The sequence below is a fragment of the Oncorhynchus clarkii genome, chromosome 16, assembly GCF_045791955.1.
Source record: "Oncorhynchus clarkii lewisi isolate Uvic-CL-2024 chromosome 16, UVic_Ocla_1.0, whole genome shotgun sequence".
Taxonomy (NCBI): Eukaryota; Metazoa; Chordata; class Actinopteri; order Salmoniformes; family Salmonidae; genus Oncorhynchus; species Oncorhynchus clarkii.
The window spans coordinates 43,084,536-43,098,945 of record NC_092162.1 but is presented as its reverse complement, the minus strand read 5'-3'; the positions used below and the strand labels follow the sequence as shown (position 1 = coordinate 43,098,945).

The following is a 14,410-nucleotide window of genomic DNA, read 5'->3' as shown; positions in this document are numbered from 1 at the left end:
TACTCTGAGTCTCTATGGTACTACTCTGAGTCTATATGGTACTACTCTGAGTCTCTATGGTACTACTCTGAGTCTATATAGTACTACTCTATGACTTTATGGTACTCTGTAGTGGTTGATGGAGGTTGTGCTTCCATCCTCCGACAGGTCTCTCTGTTGTTGTTATGTGGCTTTGTGTCACTCTGTCTCTTTCATTAGCCGTGGGAGACGCTACAGGGCACAACAACAACACACACACACACACACACACACATTTGTTACAGCGATAGAGGAGCATCTCTCAGCGCTTAAATAGCACATCTGAAGCCTGCCTATTGATCATGGATCTGACGCCCTAACACAGCACCACTACAGAGGAGACGCACACGGGCCGGACACGGGGTGATTAGAGGGAGGGGGGGTGAGTAGAGACAGGAAAGCAGGGGAAGAGAGTAAATGGGGAGAGAAGAGGGAAAAGAAGGGGAGCGACAGAGCCTCTTGTTTATCATTACAGCTGTGATGAGCCAGGTAGGTATGTGTGTGTGTGTGTGTGTGTGTGTGTGTGTGTGTGTGTGTGTGTGTGTGTGTGTGCGTGCGTGCGTGCGTGCGTGCGTGCGTGCGTGCGTGCGCGCGCAATGCCACATCTGGCAAGTGTGTGCCCCCTGGCACGAAGACGTGGAATATTTGCGTGCGTGTGAAATATTTACATGTGCAGAATTAGTGAACCTCACCCCTGTGACTCTGCTAATTCTCACACCAGACAGTGTGACCAGACAGACACACATTCAAATTCATGAAACCCCTAACAACCTCGGAAGCTCTGCTATTTATTTCCTCATGGGAAATGGACGTTTACATACCCCAGATGTAGATATGCCTCCTCCTACTGAAATGAAAACTTTAATGCATCATGCATTTAAAACGAGACAGACTGTACGGAAGCATCTTTATTCAGTAGCTACCTTTGCTACACTCTCAGACTAAACGGGTATCGTTAGCGTACGGGAATTGTTCCCAGGGGTACAAAATTTTTACAATACACAATGTACCTGCATTTCAGAGGTACACACATTGTCATACACAGAAAAAGGGGTACAGAGAAAATTCATTTCTGTATCCCAGGGTGGAAGTGTGGATTAGTGGGGGCGTGGCTTTCTGTTAGTTATTTTTGGCCACCCATGAGTGGAAGTGTTTAAGTCGTCTATGGTTATGTTTGAGCATGTCCGCTGCCAGATCTGAGGTCTTTATAAAGGCTTACATAAGACCATGTGACAATAAAGTGCCGTAATTAATATTGTAGCGACCTTAACCCAACCTTGCCAGGAGTTATGGATCTCAAGGCGTAATGGTTAAGGTGTTGGCTGGACCAGGTTCCCGTTTGATAATGCCGTTGGCCTTCCGAGTGGGGCAGCGGTCTAAGACACTGCATGGCCCAGCGTTGTCCGGGTTAGAGGGGGGCTTTACTTGGCTCATCGCGCTCTAGCGACTCCTTGTGGTGAGCCGGGCGCCAGCAGGCTGACTCAGACGTCAGTTGAACAGTGTTTCCTCTGATACATCGGTGCAGCTGCCTTCCGGGTTAAGTGTGTGGGTGTTAGGAAGCGCTGTTTGGCGGGTCATGTTTTTCGGAGGGCGCATGACTCAACCTTAATAATAATAAAAAGAAGTGGGATGGCAGAGAGGTGTGTAAACGTGAGGGACTTGATATAGAGAAGGACATTTTTGCCACTTAGAAGGAACAAATGGCTTTGTCAGTGTGGTGGTACCCTTAAAAGGCTCATTTGAATCTGTGGACTATATGGTACAATATTGGCTCTTTTATGGTAGGAACTGCAAGGGTACAACTATGTACCTAGAACTAATGGTACAATGACGTACCTTACAGAGTACCACTACAGTGACAAGCATTTGTACGTATTAAGTACAATTCGCACCTTTTTTTTCTGAGAGTATACTTGGAGCTCAGGGGGACTGAATGAAACTCCACACACACACTCTCACACACACACACACACACACACACACACACACACACACACACACACACACACACAGACACACACAGACACACACACACACACAAACAGACAGACACACACAGACAGACACACACACACACACACACACACACACACAGACAGACAGACACACACACAAACAGACAGACACACACAGACAGACACACACACACACAGTCACACACACACACACACCTGGACTGTTGGTCGGAGCAGGAGGAGAGCAGATAAAAGATTGATGAGATAGGAGAGTGCCTGGCTGATTGCTGATGTTGATCTCTCTTTGTTGATTAGTCTTCCTCCTTGTCAAAGGGAGCTTTTCGTCAGCCAAGCCCTTACTTTCTCTGTGCACTCTCTCTATCTCCTACCCTTGCACCTTTTCCTCTCTTGCTATCCCTCTCTATCTTCCTCACCTTCTCTCTTTTCATCAGCCCAGCTCTTACTATCTCTTTGTTCTCTCTCTCTTTCTCTCTCTTTCTCTCTCTCTCTCTCTCTCTCTCTCTCTCTCTCTCTTACTCCCTCTCTCTCTCTCTCTTACTCCCTCCCTCTCTCTCTTACTCTCTCTCTCTCTCTCCTCTCTCTCTCTCTCTCTCTCTTACTCTCTCTCTCTCTCTCTCTCTCTCTCTCTCTCTCTCTCTCTCTCTCTCTCTCTCTCTCTCACTCCCTCACTCTCTCTCTCTCTCTCTCTCTCTCTCTCTCTCTCTCTCTCTCTCTCTCTCTTACTTCCTCCCTCTCTCTCTCTCTCTCTCTTACTCCCTCCCTCTCTATCTCTCTCTCTCTCTCTCCCTCTCTCTTTGCCATCCTCCGAGGTGAGATGTTTAACCTTCCGTCTGGTGAATAGCATTACCGGTCCAGTAGTTCCCAGGGGAGCAGGGTCTAGAGCAGGCTAGACCAGAGGTGGCACACTCACATCCAATTACCATATAATGGGCTTGAGTGGCATGAGACATAGGGCAAGATTTACAATTCAAATAAAAAACTGTGTGGGAAGTCAGGTGTTTAGAGCTGTGAATGCTTCCCCGTGTGAGGTGTTGGTGAAATCTTAAACTGCAAATAGATCACTTAAAATGCATTGCAGTGGGGTTGGTAGCAGTTAAATGGATTGCGTATTTGGGAAAAGTGTAGTAATTGGAGTCAGGTTTGCTTCACACGCACCTTGGTTTTTCCCGTCCTCTGCCGTGCCTACGTGGACGGTAAGGATTTTTCCAGGGGCACAGCTGGAAATGTGACTGAGGAAAATGGCTGCAGGAAATGACTTGGTTCCCATCCTCCTGCAGTGTAGCGGGCTAAACTGTGCCAAGACATTAGAGCCCTGTCACTGTGCTTCCATGTTGTGTCCTGACCTTGTGTTGTCCTACTGATGTTGTGGAGGAACCGACACCAGGAGCTCCAGTTTCACACCCCCCCCAGACTGAGAACCTGCACTGGGACGTTTTGGGTCTATTTTAGATCAACCCAGACAGACACTACGGATAGTTGGATTACAGCAGTAACGTATCTTTCCATCAATCTGATTCTCTGTGGCGGCTCGTCCCCTGTTGTCATCTGAGCAAACAACGCCCCATAGACAGAGTTTGAGTTTTAAAATATGCTCAGACAGAGAAGGAAATCTAGATCAACATTTTGGCAGGCATAGTGAAGAGAGTGTTCCTCTGCTCTCCACAGATTCCTTTATACGCCAAGACAGTTGGTATGGGGTCTGATCACAGCCAGTATTGCTGCAGATTGAGTCATCTTCTCTTCGGAAACACAGTGGAACTCAACTCTCATTGCATTGTCCCCAACCAGTATATGTTATTAGAACGCTCTTAGAAAGCTATTTAGTTTGATAAAAACACAATTTAGTGTTCAAATGACAAAATAACCCTTTCATCTTATAACCTTAAGTTCTATATTAAAGACCTGTCAGTTAGGAAATTGTGTGTGGCTAAACCTCAGCCCAGCGCAGTCCAGTCCAATCTGTGATAGATAGGCCTCCTAAGCTAGGCTTGGGCCACAGGATCAGGGGATGAGAGATAGGCAGGTGTGGGCATAGGGGGGGGGGGACTGTTTGATGAAAGTCTTATCACAGTGTAGCGTTGGTTCCTTATCACACCTGCAGGCCACTGTCAGGCTCACCTCAGCTCCCTGCCTCACACTGTGGATTAGCCCTGAAGGACGAAGCTGCACGCCTTCAATCATCTCCACTATCACCACAACCCATCTCTATCTCTACGCTCACACAGCCCTTCTATCAGACTCCATAACATAGATGAGGGGAGGGAGAAGGATGGGAGCGAGGCAGAGAGAGAGTGAGAGAGAGCCTCCTGTCAGGCAATTCCATAAAGGAGAGAGGAAGAGAGACAATGCTCGGTGTAGAAAGGAACAGGTGTCACCACTGTCAGAGCTGGAGGAACGAGTGTGAAGGCTTCCGAAAATATGGAGAAGGTTAGGATGGAGAGGAAGAGGATAGGTTGGGCTTGGGAGAGGTCTTCACAATCCATCTCTATCTCTACGCTCACACAGCCCTTCTATCAGACTCCATAACATAGAGGAGGAGAGGGAGAGGATAGGTTGGGCTCGGGAGAGGTCTTCACAATCCATCTTGATCTCTACGCTCACACAGCCCTTCTATCAGACTCCATAACATAGAGGAGGAGAGGGAGAGGATAGGTTGGGCTCGGGAGAGGTCTTCACAATCCATCTTGATCTCTACGCTCACACAGCCCTTCTATCAGACTCCATAACATAGAGGAGGAGAGGGAGAGGATAGGTTGGGCTCGGGAGAGGTCTTCACAATCCATAGCCAACGGCTGGAAAGAGGTTCAAAAGAGCGGTTTGTCGTTCCCCACTAAGAGGGCAGGCGGTGTGGCATCATTTAATGAGATGACTCCTCCTCGAGCTTCTGTCCTTTCAAGTGCTCTGTCTGCTGGAGCTGGAGTTAGCTCTAGCACTGACCCCGGCTGTGACCCCAGCTAATGGCCTGTTAGAAATTAGTGGAGGAGGGGGGGTTTGAGGGTTGCTACTGTACAACGTGGGGCCACGTCATTAGCCGTGGAGTGCCGAGAAGAGGAGGAGGAGAAGTATAGAAAGGAGGCGAGAGGAAAGGAGAGAAGAGAGAGGTGACCCAGCTGAAGCTTTAGAGAGGCTAACAGTGAGGAGAGGAGAGAAGAGAGAGGTGACCCAGCTGAAGCTTTAGAGAGGCTAACAGTGAGGAGAGGAAAGAAGAGAGAGGTGACCCAGCTGAAGCTTTAGAGAGGCTAACAGTGAGGAGAGGAGAGAAGAGAGAGGTGACCCAGCTGAAGCTTTAGAGAGGCTAACAGTGAGGAGAGGAGAGAAGAGAGAGGTGACCCAGCTGAAGCTTTAGAGAGGCTAACAGTGAGGAGAGGTCGGGGGACAGATTATTTCTCTCAACCTTGTTTTCATGTCATATAGGAGGTTTTCATTCAGCCCGTGGCTGCTTGGTGATTTCACACTGTTGGATGCTTGTCCTTCTTGTTCTCTCACTCCGAAAACTCAATTCCCTTCACTGGGCTGGCTGGACATGCCACAGAGGGCTTTGGTATTTTGGTTCTCAAAAAGGAAAAACAGTGGTTTTGTATATTTGTGTGCAATATTTTGTCTATCCAGATTGAAAGAGTGCACGCAAACACACCCTCCCAGCTGTGATTGGCAATGAAATGTAGAGTAAATGACAGTAGAATGTGGAATGGTGTAGAACACTGACTTTTATGGCTGTGGCTCGGAGAGACTGTGGACAGAGTCAGCAATGTGTCGTCCATAGACAAAGACAGAGAGGTAGTCAGAGTGGTCCTGGCATGTACAGTATGGTAAAGGTGTCCTATAAGACTCTTTCATGTGGAGAGAGCTCATCCTCCTGCCGTACCCCGTGTAGTTGAGATCAAAAGCAATCTTTGTAGGAATACTGTAGACAATAGAGCCGGATTGGAGGGCTGACTCTTCCACTGTGCCATTGTTCCCTGTCACTCTCAATATCTTTCTTTCTTATCATCAATTTCCCTTCCGTTTTTGGACAATCCCTCCACTTTCGCTCTTTCTCTCTTTTTCCTTCACTGTTATGGCTTCATTTATTTTCCTCTCTCTCTGCCCGTACCCCCCCCCCCCCCCTCTGAGATGCTGCGATGACAGTGAGGCGGGGGAGGTTGTTTTCTAGACATGCCAGTGGGAAGCCCTCACTCCGCATTGCTTTAGCTCTGGCTTTCTGCCCACTCCCACTCCCGCCTCCCCTTCCCTTCTCTCCTCTCCTTATTTCCCTAATGGCTGGGGAGTGATGGGAATGGCGATGCGGATCATCTCATCACAGAGGCATCTGAGTCGTTTCTTACAGAGAGACGCTCTGCAGAGAGAGCCCACGAGGCGTTAGAGATGACAGGAGGTTGAATGGGGAGAATGTGACAGAGTACAGGGAGGGAGGGATTCAAGGAGAAGGAGAGGAAGGAGATGCTGTGTCATGACGTAGGTGTGAGCATGTGTTCATATCTCTTGGAAAGGGGCGGAGGGTGCTAAACCAGGGTTGCAGATCAATGTGTACTGCATACGGACAACGTGTCGTCCGCGAGCAACACGCCTGTCGGTGATTGAGCATGTTCTCTTATCACAATGTTCTCTGTTGTGTTGTTGCAGGTGTCTGACCGCTGTGTAGTGGCTCTGGTGCCCAAACAGACCTCTTCCTACAACATCCCCCCATCAGCCAGCATCTCCCGGACCTCCATCAGCAGATATGGTGAGCACATAGCACATAGAACATAGAACATAGAACGTTGAACATAGATCTCCATGGTAGGTACTGTACTTCGCTCCTCAAGCCATGGGACCATTTCAAACAAACAACATCAACATAAATATTAGCACAGGAAGAGGAAGGGAGGGTCGTAGGTCAAAGTGTTCCATGTCTAAGCCTTTGGGTGTGAGCACACCTGATATACACGTTAGCCTTTCAGATGAGTTTGTAGACATTTTGTTCAGAGACCAGCTCTGTTTGGAGCGTCTAATGCTTTTCTGCGGCGCCATTGCTTACCCTACTATCTCCTCCCGACGGTGTTTACTGCCGTTTACCTCACAGCCCAGAACCTGCTGGGGTGGTAGAGGGATGGAGAGGAAGAGAGGGGGAGAGAAAGAGAGGGGGAGAGTAGAGAGGGCCCGATGGGAGACATGGAGAGAGGTGTTTGGTTTTACCATCAAGTATAATAATGAGGATGCCAGACTGAGCCTGGAGCCAGAGTGTAATGGTCCGTCACACACACACACACACACACACACACTGGTGACAGTCACAGGGGTGAGCCACAGGGCCTCCCATCTGGTTCCATGCCCAACCCCAACGGCAGCATGTGATTGGCTAATTATTCACTGTGAATGATACTTCACACCAATAGAAAGTGAAAACGGAACACGGTTGGCCAATTATCAGGGCTGGGATTGGATGAGAACCCCCATAGGTTGTTTTCTGTCGCCTGGAGAGATGACCAATTGGGCCAGTAACACCATCATCCCTCTCCTTTCCTATTTACTAAGTCCCCATTTGCCAATCACAAAACCACCAGTATATTGGAAATTAGCCCTGGACAGTGTCAGACAAACAATGAGGATAGTTAATGTGTCATGTGCAATAAAAGTCCTATAGGACTACCTCTAATTCATAAAGATGGTGACGTTTACGATGTCCGAGACAGCATTGCCAGCTCCTCATTAACACAGCCACAGTAATGACTACATAACCAACAAAAGCAGTATTATGCTCTAATGTAGTAAATAAGTATTACTCTGTAATGACTGAAACAGAGGATCTGGAGATGAATTGCCAACCTGAATGATCTAAAGGAAACTAACACATTATGTTAGTCTCAGTGTGGTTCAGTGGCTGGTAATGCATACAGTATTAAACAGTATTCCATCCTGAATAACATACTGCTTAAATCTGAATATTTGACCAAAGTCATTAAATAGCAATGAGGGTGTATGTGTGTGTGTGTGTGTGTGTGTGTGTGTGTGTGTGTTTTGTACGATGCTGCATCAAAAAACAACCTGTCCTCCTCTGGCTCCAGCCCGGTCCCCAATCAATCAAAGCCTGGCACAGTGGGCACAGATGTGCCCCGACACCCGGCTGATTGATTCATATCAATTTAACATTCAGCATTTAGCATCCCGCCTCAATTTACCGTTCCAGCACCCTCCCGGCCCTGAGTAACCCGCTACACACCCTGATGCCTACCTCACACACACACACACACACCCCTGCTACCCTCACACCCACCCCCGGGAGTGTGAAGTCTGGTGCAGTGGTTACTGAGCTGAAGATAGGAGGGAGAGGTCTGCCCCCCTGGAGAGGAAGGAGTAGTGAGAGAGAGGGGCAAGGATCTGCCAGTGGCTTAAAATGGGATTTGAGACCTCAATCCACCCCACTCGCACACACAGAGAGAGACACACACAGGGGCTGACAGACCCCCCCGCCCCCCGCCTGACTCAAAGGTCCCCAGTGGCCACCCTAGAGACCCTTCTCGCTGCTGCTGCTCTTTAGAAAAGACCACTTAGTGCTGTAAGTCGCTGTAGAGCTCTGAGGCTTTGTTGTCCCACACTGCCCTTTGAAGACAGGTGAGAGGGATCTGACAATGATAGAGAGCCCCTCCAGACCTCTCTCACACACACACACACACACACTCACCGCCACTGGGGAGGAAAGAGCTGCTAAGTAAGAACACTGGCGAAGAAGAGGAGGAGTAGAAGAGCGCCATTCCTTAGTGTCAAAGGAATGAGGGAAAGAAGATGGCTGGAGTGCTTTACATATAAGAGATCTTTTGATGCATTGATTAGGACCCTTTCAATGTGGCAACAGCAGGAAAGAGACAATTATACTTCCTTTTAAGAGGAACCCAGGAGAGCCACGTCTCTGTGTCTCTGTCAATTCAAAAGGGCTTTATTGGCATGGGTAACATATGTTTATATTGACAAAGCGAAATAGATCATAAACAAAGGTGAAATAAACAATAAAAAATTAACAGTAAACATTACACAAAAAAGTTCAAGGAATAGAGACGTTTCAAATGTCATATTATGTCTGTATACAGTGTTGTAACAATGTGCAAATAGTTAAAGTGCAAAAGGGAAAATAAATAAAACATAAATATGGATTTCTCTCTCACACCTCTATTCAGAGAGAGGGATAATATGAAGGAAAGAGAGTGAGAGAGAGAGAGAGAGAGAGAGAGATGATATGAAAGAGAGGGAGGGGGGGGCACTGGGCTGGCAGCTGCCCCTCCACCACTCCCCCACTCTCTGGACTTAATGAAATATTATTGGTGCATGGCTCCTTTCATCCGTTTAGTCGAGTGAGAGGGTGCTGCTCCTGCTATCCAGAGGGCCAACAGACATGTATTGAGCTGGACGGACGGACGAACAGACAGACAGAGACCTATTTATTCCCCTTCCTTCATCACATTTCTGCCAAGCTAATATGAAATGCTCCAACGCTGCAAATGACTTTACAGAAAGGTTAAAGAGGAACAAGGGACTAGGGGTTTTAAGCTTTGTAATGAGACTACAGAGGAGAAGGGCAAATTAGACAGGAGGAGGTTTAGTGTGTGTGTGTTGGGGGGGAATATCAAATCTAATTTTATTGGTCACATGCAGATGTTATTGCGGGTGTAGCGAAATGCTTGTGTTCCTAGCTCTGACAGTGCAGTAATATCTAACAATTCACGACAATACACACAAATCTAAAGTAAAAGAATGGAAATATAAGAAATATTTAAATATTAGGATGAGCAATGTCAGAGTGGCATTGACTAAAAGTAGAATAGAATACAGTATATACATATGAGATGAGTAAAGCAGTATGTAAACATTATTAAAGTGACCAGTGTTCCATTATTAAAGTGACCAGTGATTCCATGTCTTTGTATATTGGGCAGCAGCCTCTAAGGTGCAGGGTTGAGTAACCGGGTGGTAGCCGGCTAGTGATGGCTATTTAACAGTCTGATGGCCTTGAGATTGAAGCTGTTTTTCAGTCTCTCAGTCCCAGCTTTGATGCACCTGTACTGACCTTGCCTTCTGGATGGTAGCGGTGTGAACAGGCCAAGACTCGGCTGGTTGATGTCCTTGATGATCTTTTTCACTTTCCTGTGACACCGGGTGCTGTAGGTGTCCTGGAGGGAAGGCAGTGTGCCCCCGGTGAAGCGTTAGGTAGACCACACCACCCTCTGGAGAGCCCTTCAGTTGCGGGCAGTGCAGTTGCCGTACCAGGCGGTGATACAGCCCGACAGGATGCTCTCAATTGTGTATCTGTCAAAGTTTGTGAGGGTCTTAGGGGCCAAGCCAAATGTATTCAGCCTCCTGAGGTTGAAGAGATGCTGTTGCGCCTTCTTCACCACACTGTCTGTGTTAGTGGACCATTTCAGATCGTCGGTGATGTGTACGCAGAGGAACTTGAAGATTTTCACCTTCTCCCGTTGATGTGGATAGGGATGTGTTCTCTCTGCTGTCTCCTGAAGTCCACGATCAGCCCCATCGTTTTGTTGATGTTGAGGGAGAGGTTATTTTCCTGGCACCACTCCACCAGGGCCCTCACCTACTCCCTGTAGGCTGTCTCATCATTGTTGGTAATCAGGCCTACTACTGTTGTGTTGTCTGCAAACTTGATGACTGAGGCATGCGTGGCCACGCAGTCATGGATGAACAGGGAGTAGAGGAGGGGGCTGAGCACACCCCCTTGTGGAGCCCCTGTGTAGAGGATCAGCAAAGTGATGTTGTTTCCTATCTTCACCACCTGGGGGCGGTGAGTCCGGAAGTCCAGGGCGCAGTTGCACAGGGCTGTGTTCAGAACCAGGGCCCCGAGCTTAATGGTGAGCTTGGAGGGTACTATGTTGTTGAAGGCTGAGCTATAGTCAATGAACAGCATACTTACATAAGTATTCCTCTTCTCCAGATGGGATAGGGCAGTGTGCAGTGTGATGGCAATTGCATCGTCTGTGGATCTATTGGGGCGGTATGCAAATTGAAGTGGGTCTAAGGTGGCCGGTAAGGTGGAGTCGATAGGATCATTAACTATCCTTTCAAAGCACTTCATGATGACAGAAGTGAATGTTACGGGGCGATAGTCATTTAGTTCAGTTACCTTTGCTTTTTGGGTACAGGAACAATGGTGGAGATCTTGAAGCAAGTGGGGACAGCAGGCTGGGATAGGGAGGGATTGAATATGTCCGTTAACACTCTAGCTAGCTGGTCTGCGCATGCTCTGAGGACGCGTCTGGGCCGGCAGCCCTGCGAGGGTTAACACGCTTAAATGTCTTACTCACGTTGGCCACGGAGAATGAGAGCCCACAGTCCATGTGAGCGGGCCGCATCGGTGGCACTGTGTTCTCCTCAAAGCGGGTGAAGAAGGTGTTTAGCTTGTCCGGGAGCAAGACGACGGTGTTCACAACGTGGCTGGTTTAGTCCATGATAGTCCATGATTGTCTGTAGACCCTGCCACATACATCTCATGTCTGAGCCGTTGACTCCACTTTGTCTCTGTACTGACATTTTGCCTGTTTGATTGCCTTATGGAGGGAATAACTACACTGTTTGTATTCAACCATATTCCCAGTCACCTTGCTGAAATGCTGCCATTTATCCACAGTTTCTGATTTGGGTAGGTTTTAACAGTCACAGTGGGAACTTCATCCCCTATACACTTCCTGATGAACTCAGTCACCGCGTCAGTGTATACGTCAATGTTATTCTCAGAGGCTACCCGGGAAGTTGGAGTAGCAGTGGTCGAGTGTTTAAGCAGCGCAAGTATTACAGTCAATCTGTTCATAGAACTTCGGTAGCATTTTCCTAAAATTTGCTTTGTTAAAATCCCTAACTACAATATATGAGGCTTCAGGATATGTGGTTTCCAGTTTGCACAAAGTCCAGTGTAGTTCTTTGAGGGCCGTCGTGGTATCGGCTTGAGGTGGAATATACTGTATATTGCTGTGACTATAACCAAAGAGAATTCTCTTGGGAGGTAATACGGGCGGCATTTGATTGTGAGGTATTCTAGGTTGGGTGAACAAAAGGACTTGAGTTCTTGTACGTTATCACAATCACACCATGAGTAGGTTAATCATGAAACATACACCCCCGCCTTCCTTCTTCCCGGAGAGTTCTTTATTCCTGTCTGCGCGATGCACTGAGAACCTGTATGGCTGTATGGACAGGGACAGTATATCTAGAGAGAACCATGATTCCGTGAAACAGAGTATGTTACAATTCCTGATGTCTCTCTGGAAGGAGATCCTCGCCCTCAGCTCGTCTACTTTATTGTCCAGAGACTGAACATTGCCGAGTAATATATACCTCTTCTCCTCCGGCGGAGTCTTGGAGCAGCCTCTGGAATAAGTTCAATTGCCCTGGGGAGTACGAACAAAGAATCCAATTCGGGAAAGTAGTATTCCTGGTCATAATCCTGGTGAGTTACCGCCGCTCTGACATCCAAAAGTTATTTCTGGCTGTCTGTAATATCATCTCTCTCTAATAATGTAAGAAATAACACAGAAAAAAAACAAATACAGTAAAGTTGCTTAGGAGCTAGAAGCAGAGCTTCCCTGTCTGTCGGCCCATCTTGCGTGTGTGTTACTGAACAGGACAAGGGAATAGAGCACAGAACTAGGAACGCAGTGGCTCATTTAAAGTGTAATTTAAAGTCTAATTTAAAGTCTAATTTATCTCCCTCCATCTCTCTTTCTCTCTCTCTAGACTCGTCCTTCCGGTACACAGGTAGTCCAGACAGTCTGCGTTCCCGTGCCCCTATGATAACCCCTGACCTTGAGAGTGGGGTCAAAGTGTGGCACCTTGTCAAGAACCACGAGCATGGAGACCAGAAGGAGGGAGACCGCGGCAGCAAGATGGTCTCCGAGATATACCTGACCAGGCTGCTGGCCACCAAGGTAACACCCAGCTTACAAACTTATTTATGTAACAGGCATTGTCCCTCCATATTTCAATTATACTACAGAAGTTTGCTTTCAGTCACAGTGCTTTTGTTTGACATAAATTGTACTAAGTGACTGGTGGTACAATTCTGCATTTTGGATCCAGTGGCGAATGAGAGACTTTCATCTGCTTAGGTTATTGCCTATTCATTTAGGAAATCAGTTATTGTTGAGTGAGTTTCTGTATGTCTGACCTGGTGTGTCCATTGTTTTTACCCAGGGTACACTGCAGAAGTTTGTGGACGACCTGTTTGAGACGTTGTTCAGTACCGTCCACCGGGGTAGCGCCCTGCCCCTCGCCATCAAATACATGTTTGACTTCCTGGACGAGCAGGCGGACAAACACGGCATCCACGACCAAGATGTCCGCCACACGTGGAAGAGCAACTGGTGAGGAACCTGGAGGATGTAGAGTAGGAATGATAGGATTCATCAATAGGATGTATAATGTAGGATGTGATGTGTATCAATCAGAGGATGATACACTGAGTCATCGGTAAGAAACTTTCCAAAATATAACAGTACTGGATTCTGCCTGTCTGGTGTTAAGAGCCTGAAGCTCCTCCCTAAAGCCAGCACTTTAGTGACCCAGAAATAGGAAAGAAATATGGTACTGATAGTTAGTGGATTCTGACTCAGTGCTTTCATGACACAGAGAGTGAAGAACAATACTGAGAGGGGATTCTGACTGACTCATTTCTGTGCCCTCTCTCTCTCTCAGCCTCCCGCTGCGGTTCTGGGTAAACGTGATCAAGAACCCTCAGTTTGTGTTTGACATCCACAAGAGCAGCATCACGGACGCCTGTCTGTCTGTGGTGGCCCAGACCTTCATGGACTCCTGCTCCACGTCAGAGCACCGCCTGGGCAAGGACTCGCCCTCCAACAAGCTGCTGTACGCTAAGGACATCCCCAACTACAAGAGCTGGGTGGAGAGGTGAGTGAGACAAAATATACACAAACAATTCTATTTCCTTGTTTTCTTACCGCTCATAAACTATTTTGGTCCTGGATACACTTGCAGTATGTTTAAGCAATACGGCCTGGGGGTGTGTGGTATATGGCCAATATACTACGGCCAGGGCTGTTCAGCCTTTAGCCGTGGTGTATTGGCCATATACAGTGACAAGAAAAAGTATGTGAACCCTTTGGAATTACCTGGACTTCTGCATAAATTGGTCATACAATTTGATCTGATCTTCATCTAAATCGCAACAATAGACAAACACAGTCTACTTATACTAATAACACACAAATGATTGTCTTTTTCTTGTGTATATTGAATCCATAATTTAAACATTCACAGTGTAGGTTGGAAAAAATGACTTCCCCAAAACCTAATTGGAGTCAGGAGTCAGCTAACCTGGAGTCCAGTCAATGAGATGAGATTGGAGATGTTGGTTAGAGCTGCCTTGACCTATAAAAAAACACACATTTGAGTTTGCTATTCACAAGAAGCATTGCCTG

General features: G+C 47.4%; 1 protein-coding gene across 1 annotated transcript in view; it reads left to right on the top strand.

The window, feature by feature from the left end:
* Nucleotides 1-14,410, top strand: part of LOC139367317 (plexin-A2-like) — a 346,959-nt gene that overhangs the window by 323,897 nt on the left and 8,652 nt on the right. Inside the window, exons 27-30 of the mRNA XM_071105532.1 lie at nt 6,618-6,717; nt 12,711-12,901; nt 13,167-13,336; nt 13,668-13,880. Of these exons, the coding sequence (XP_070961633.1) occupies nt 6,618-6,717; nt 12,711-12,901; nt 13,167-13,336; nt 13,668-13,880 (674 nt within the window). The remainder of the gene's footprint in view (nt 1-6,617; nt 6,718-12,710; nt 12,902-13,166; nt 13,337-13,667; nt 13,881-14,410) is intronic.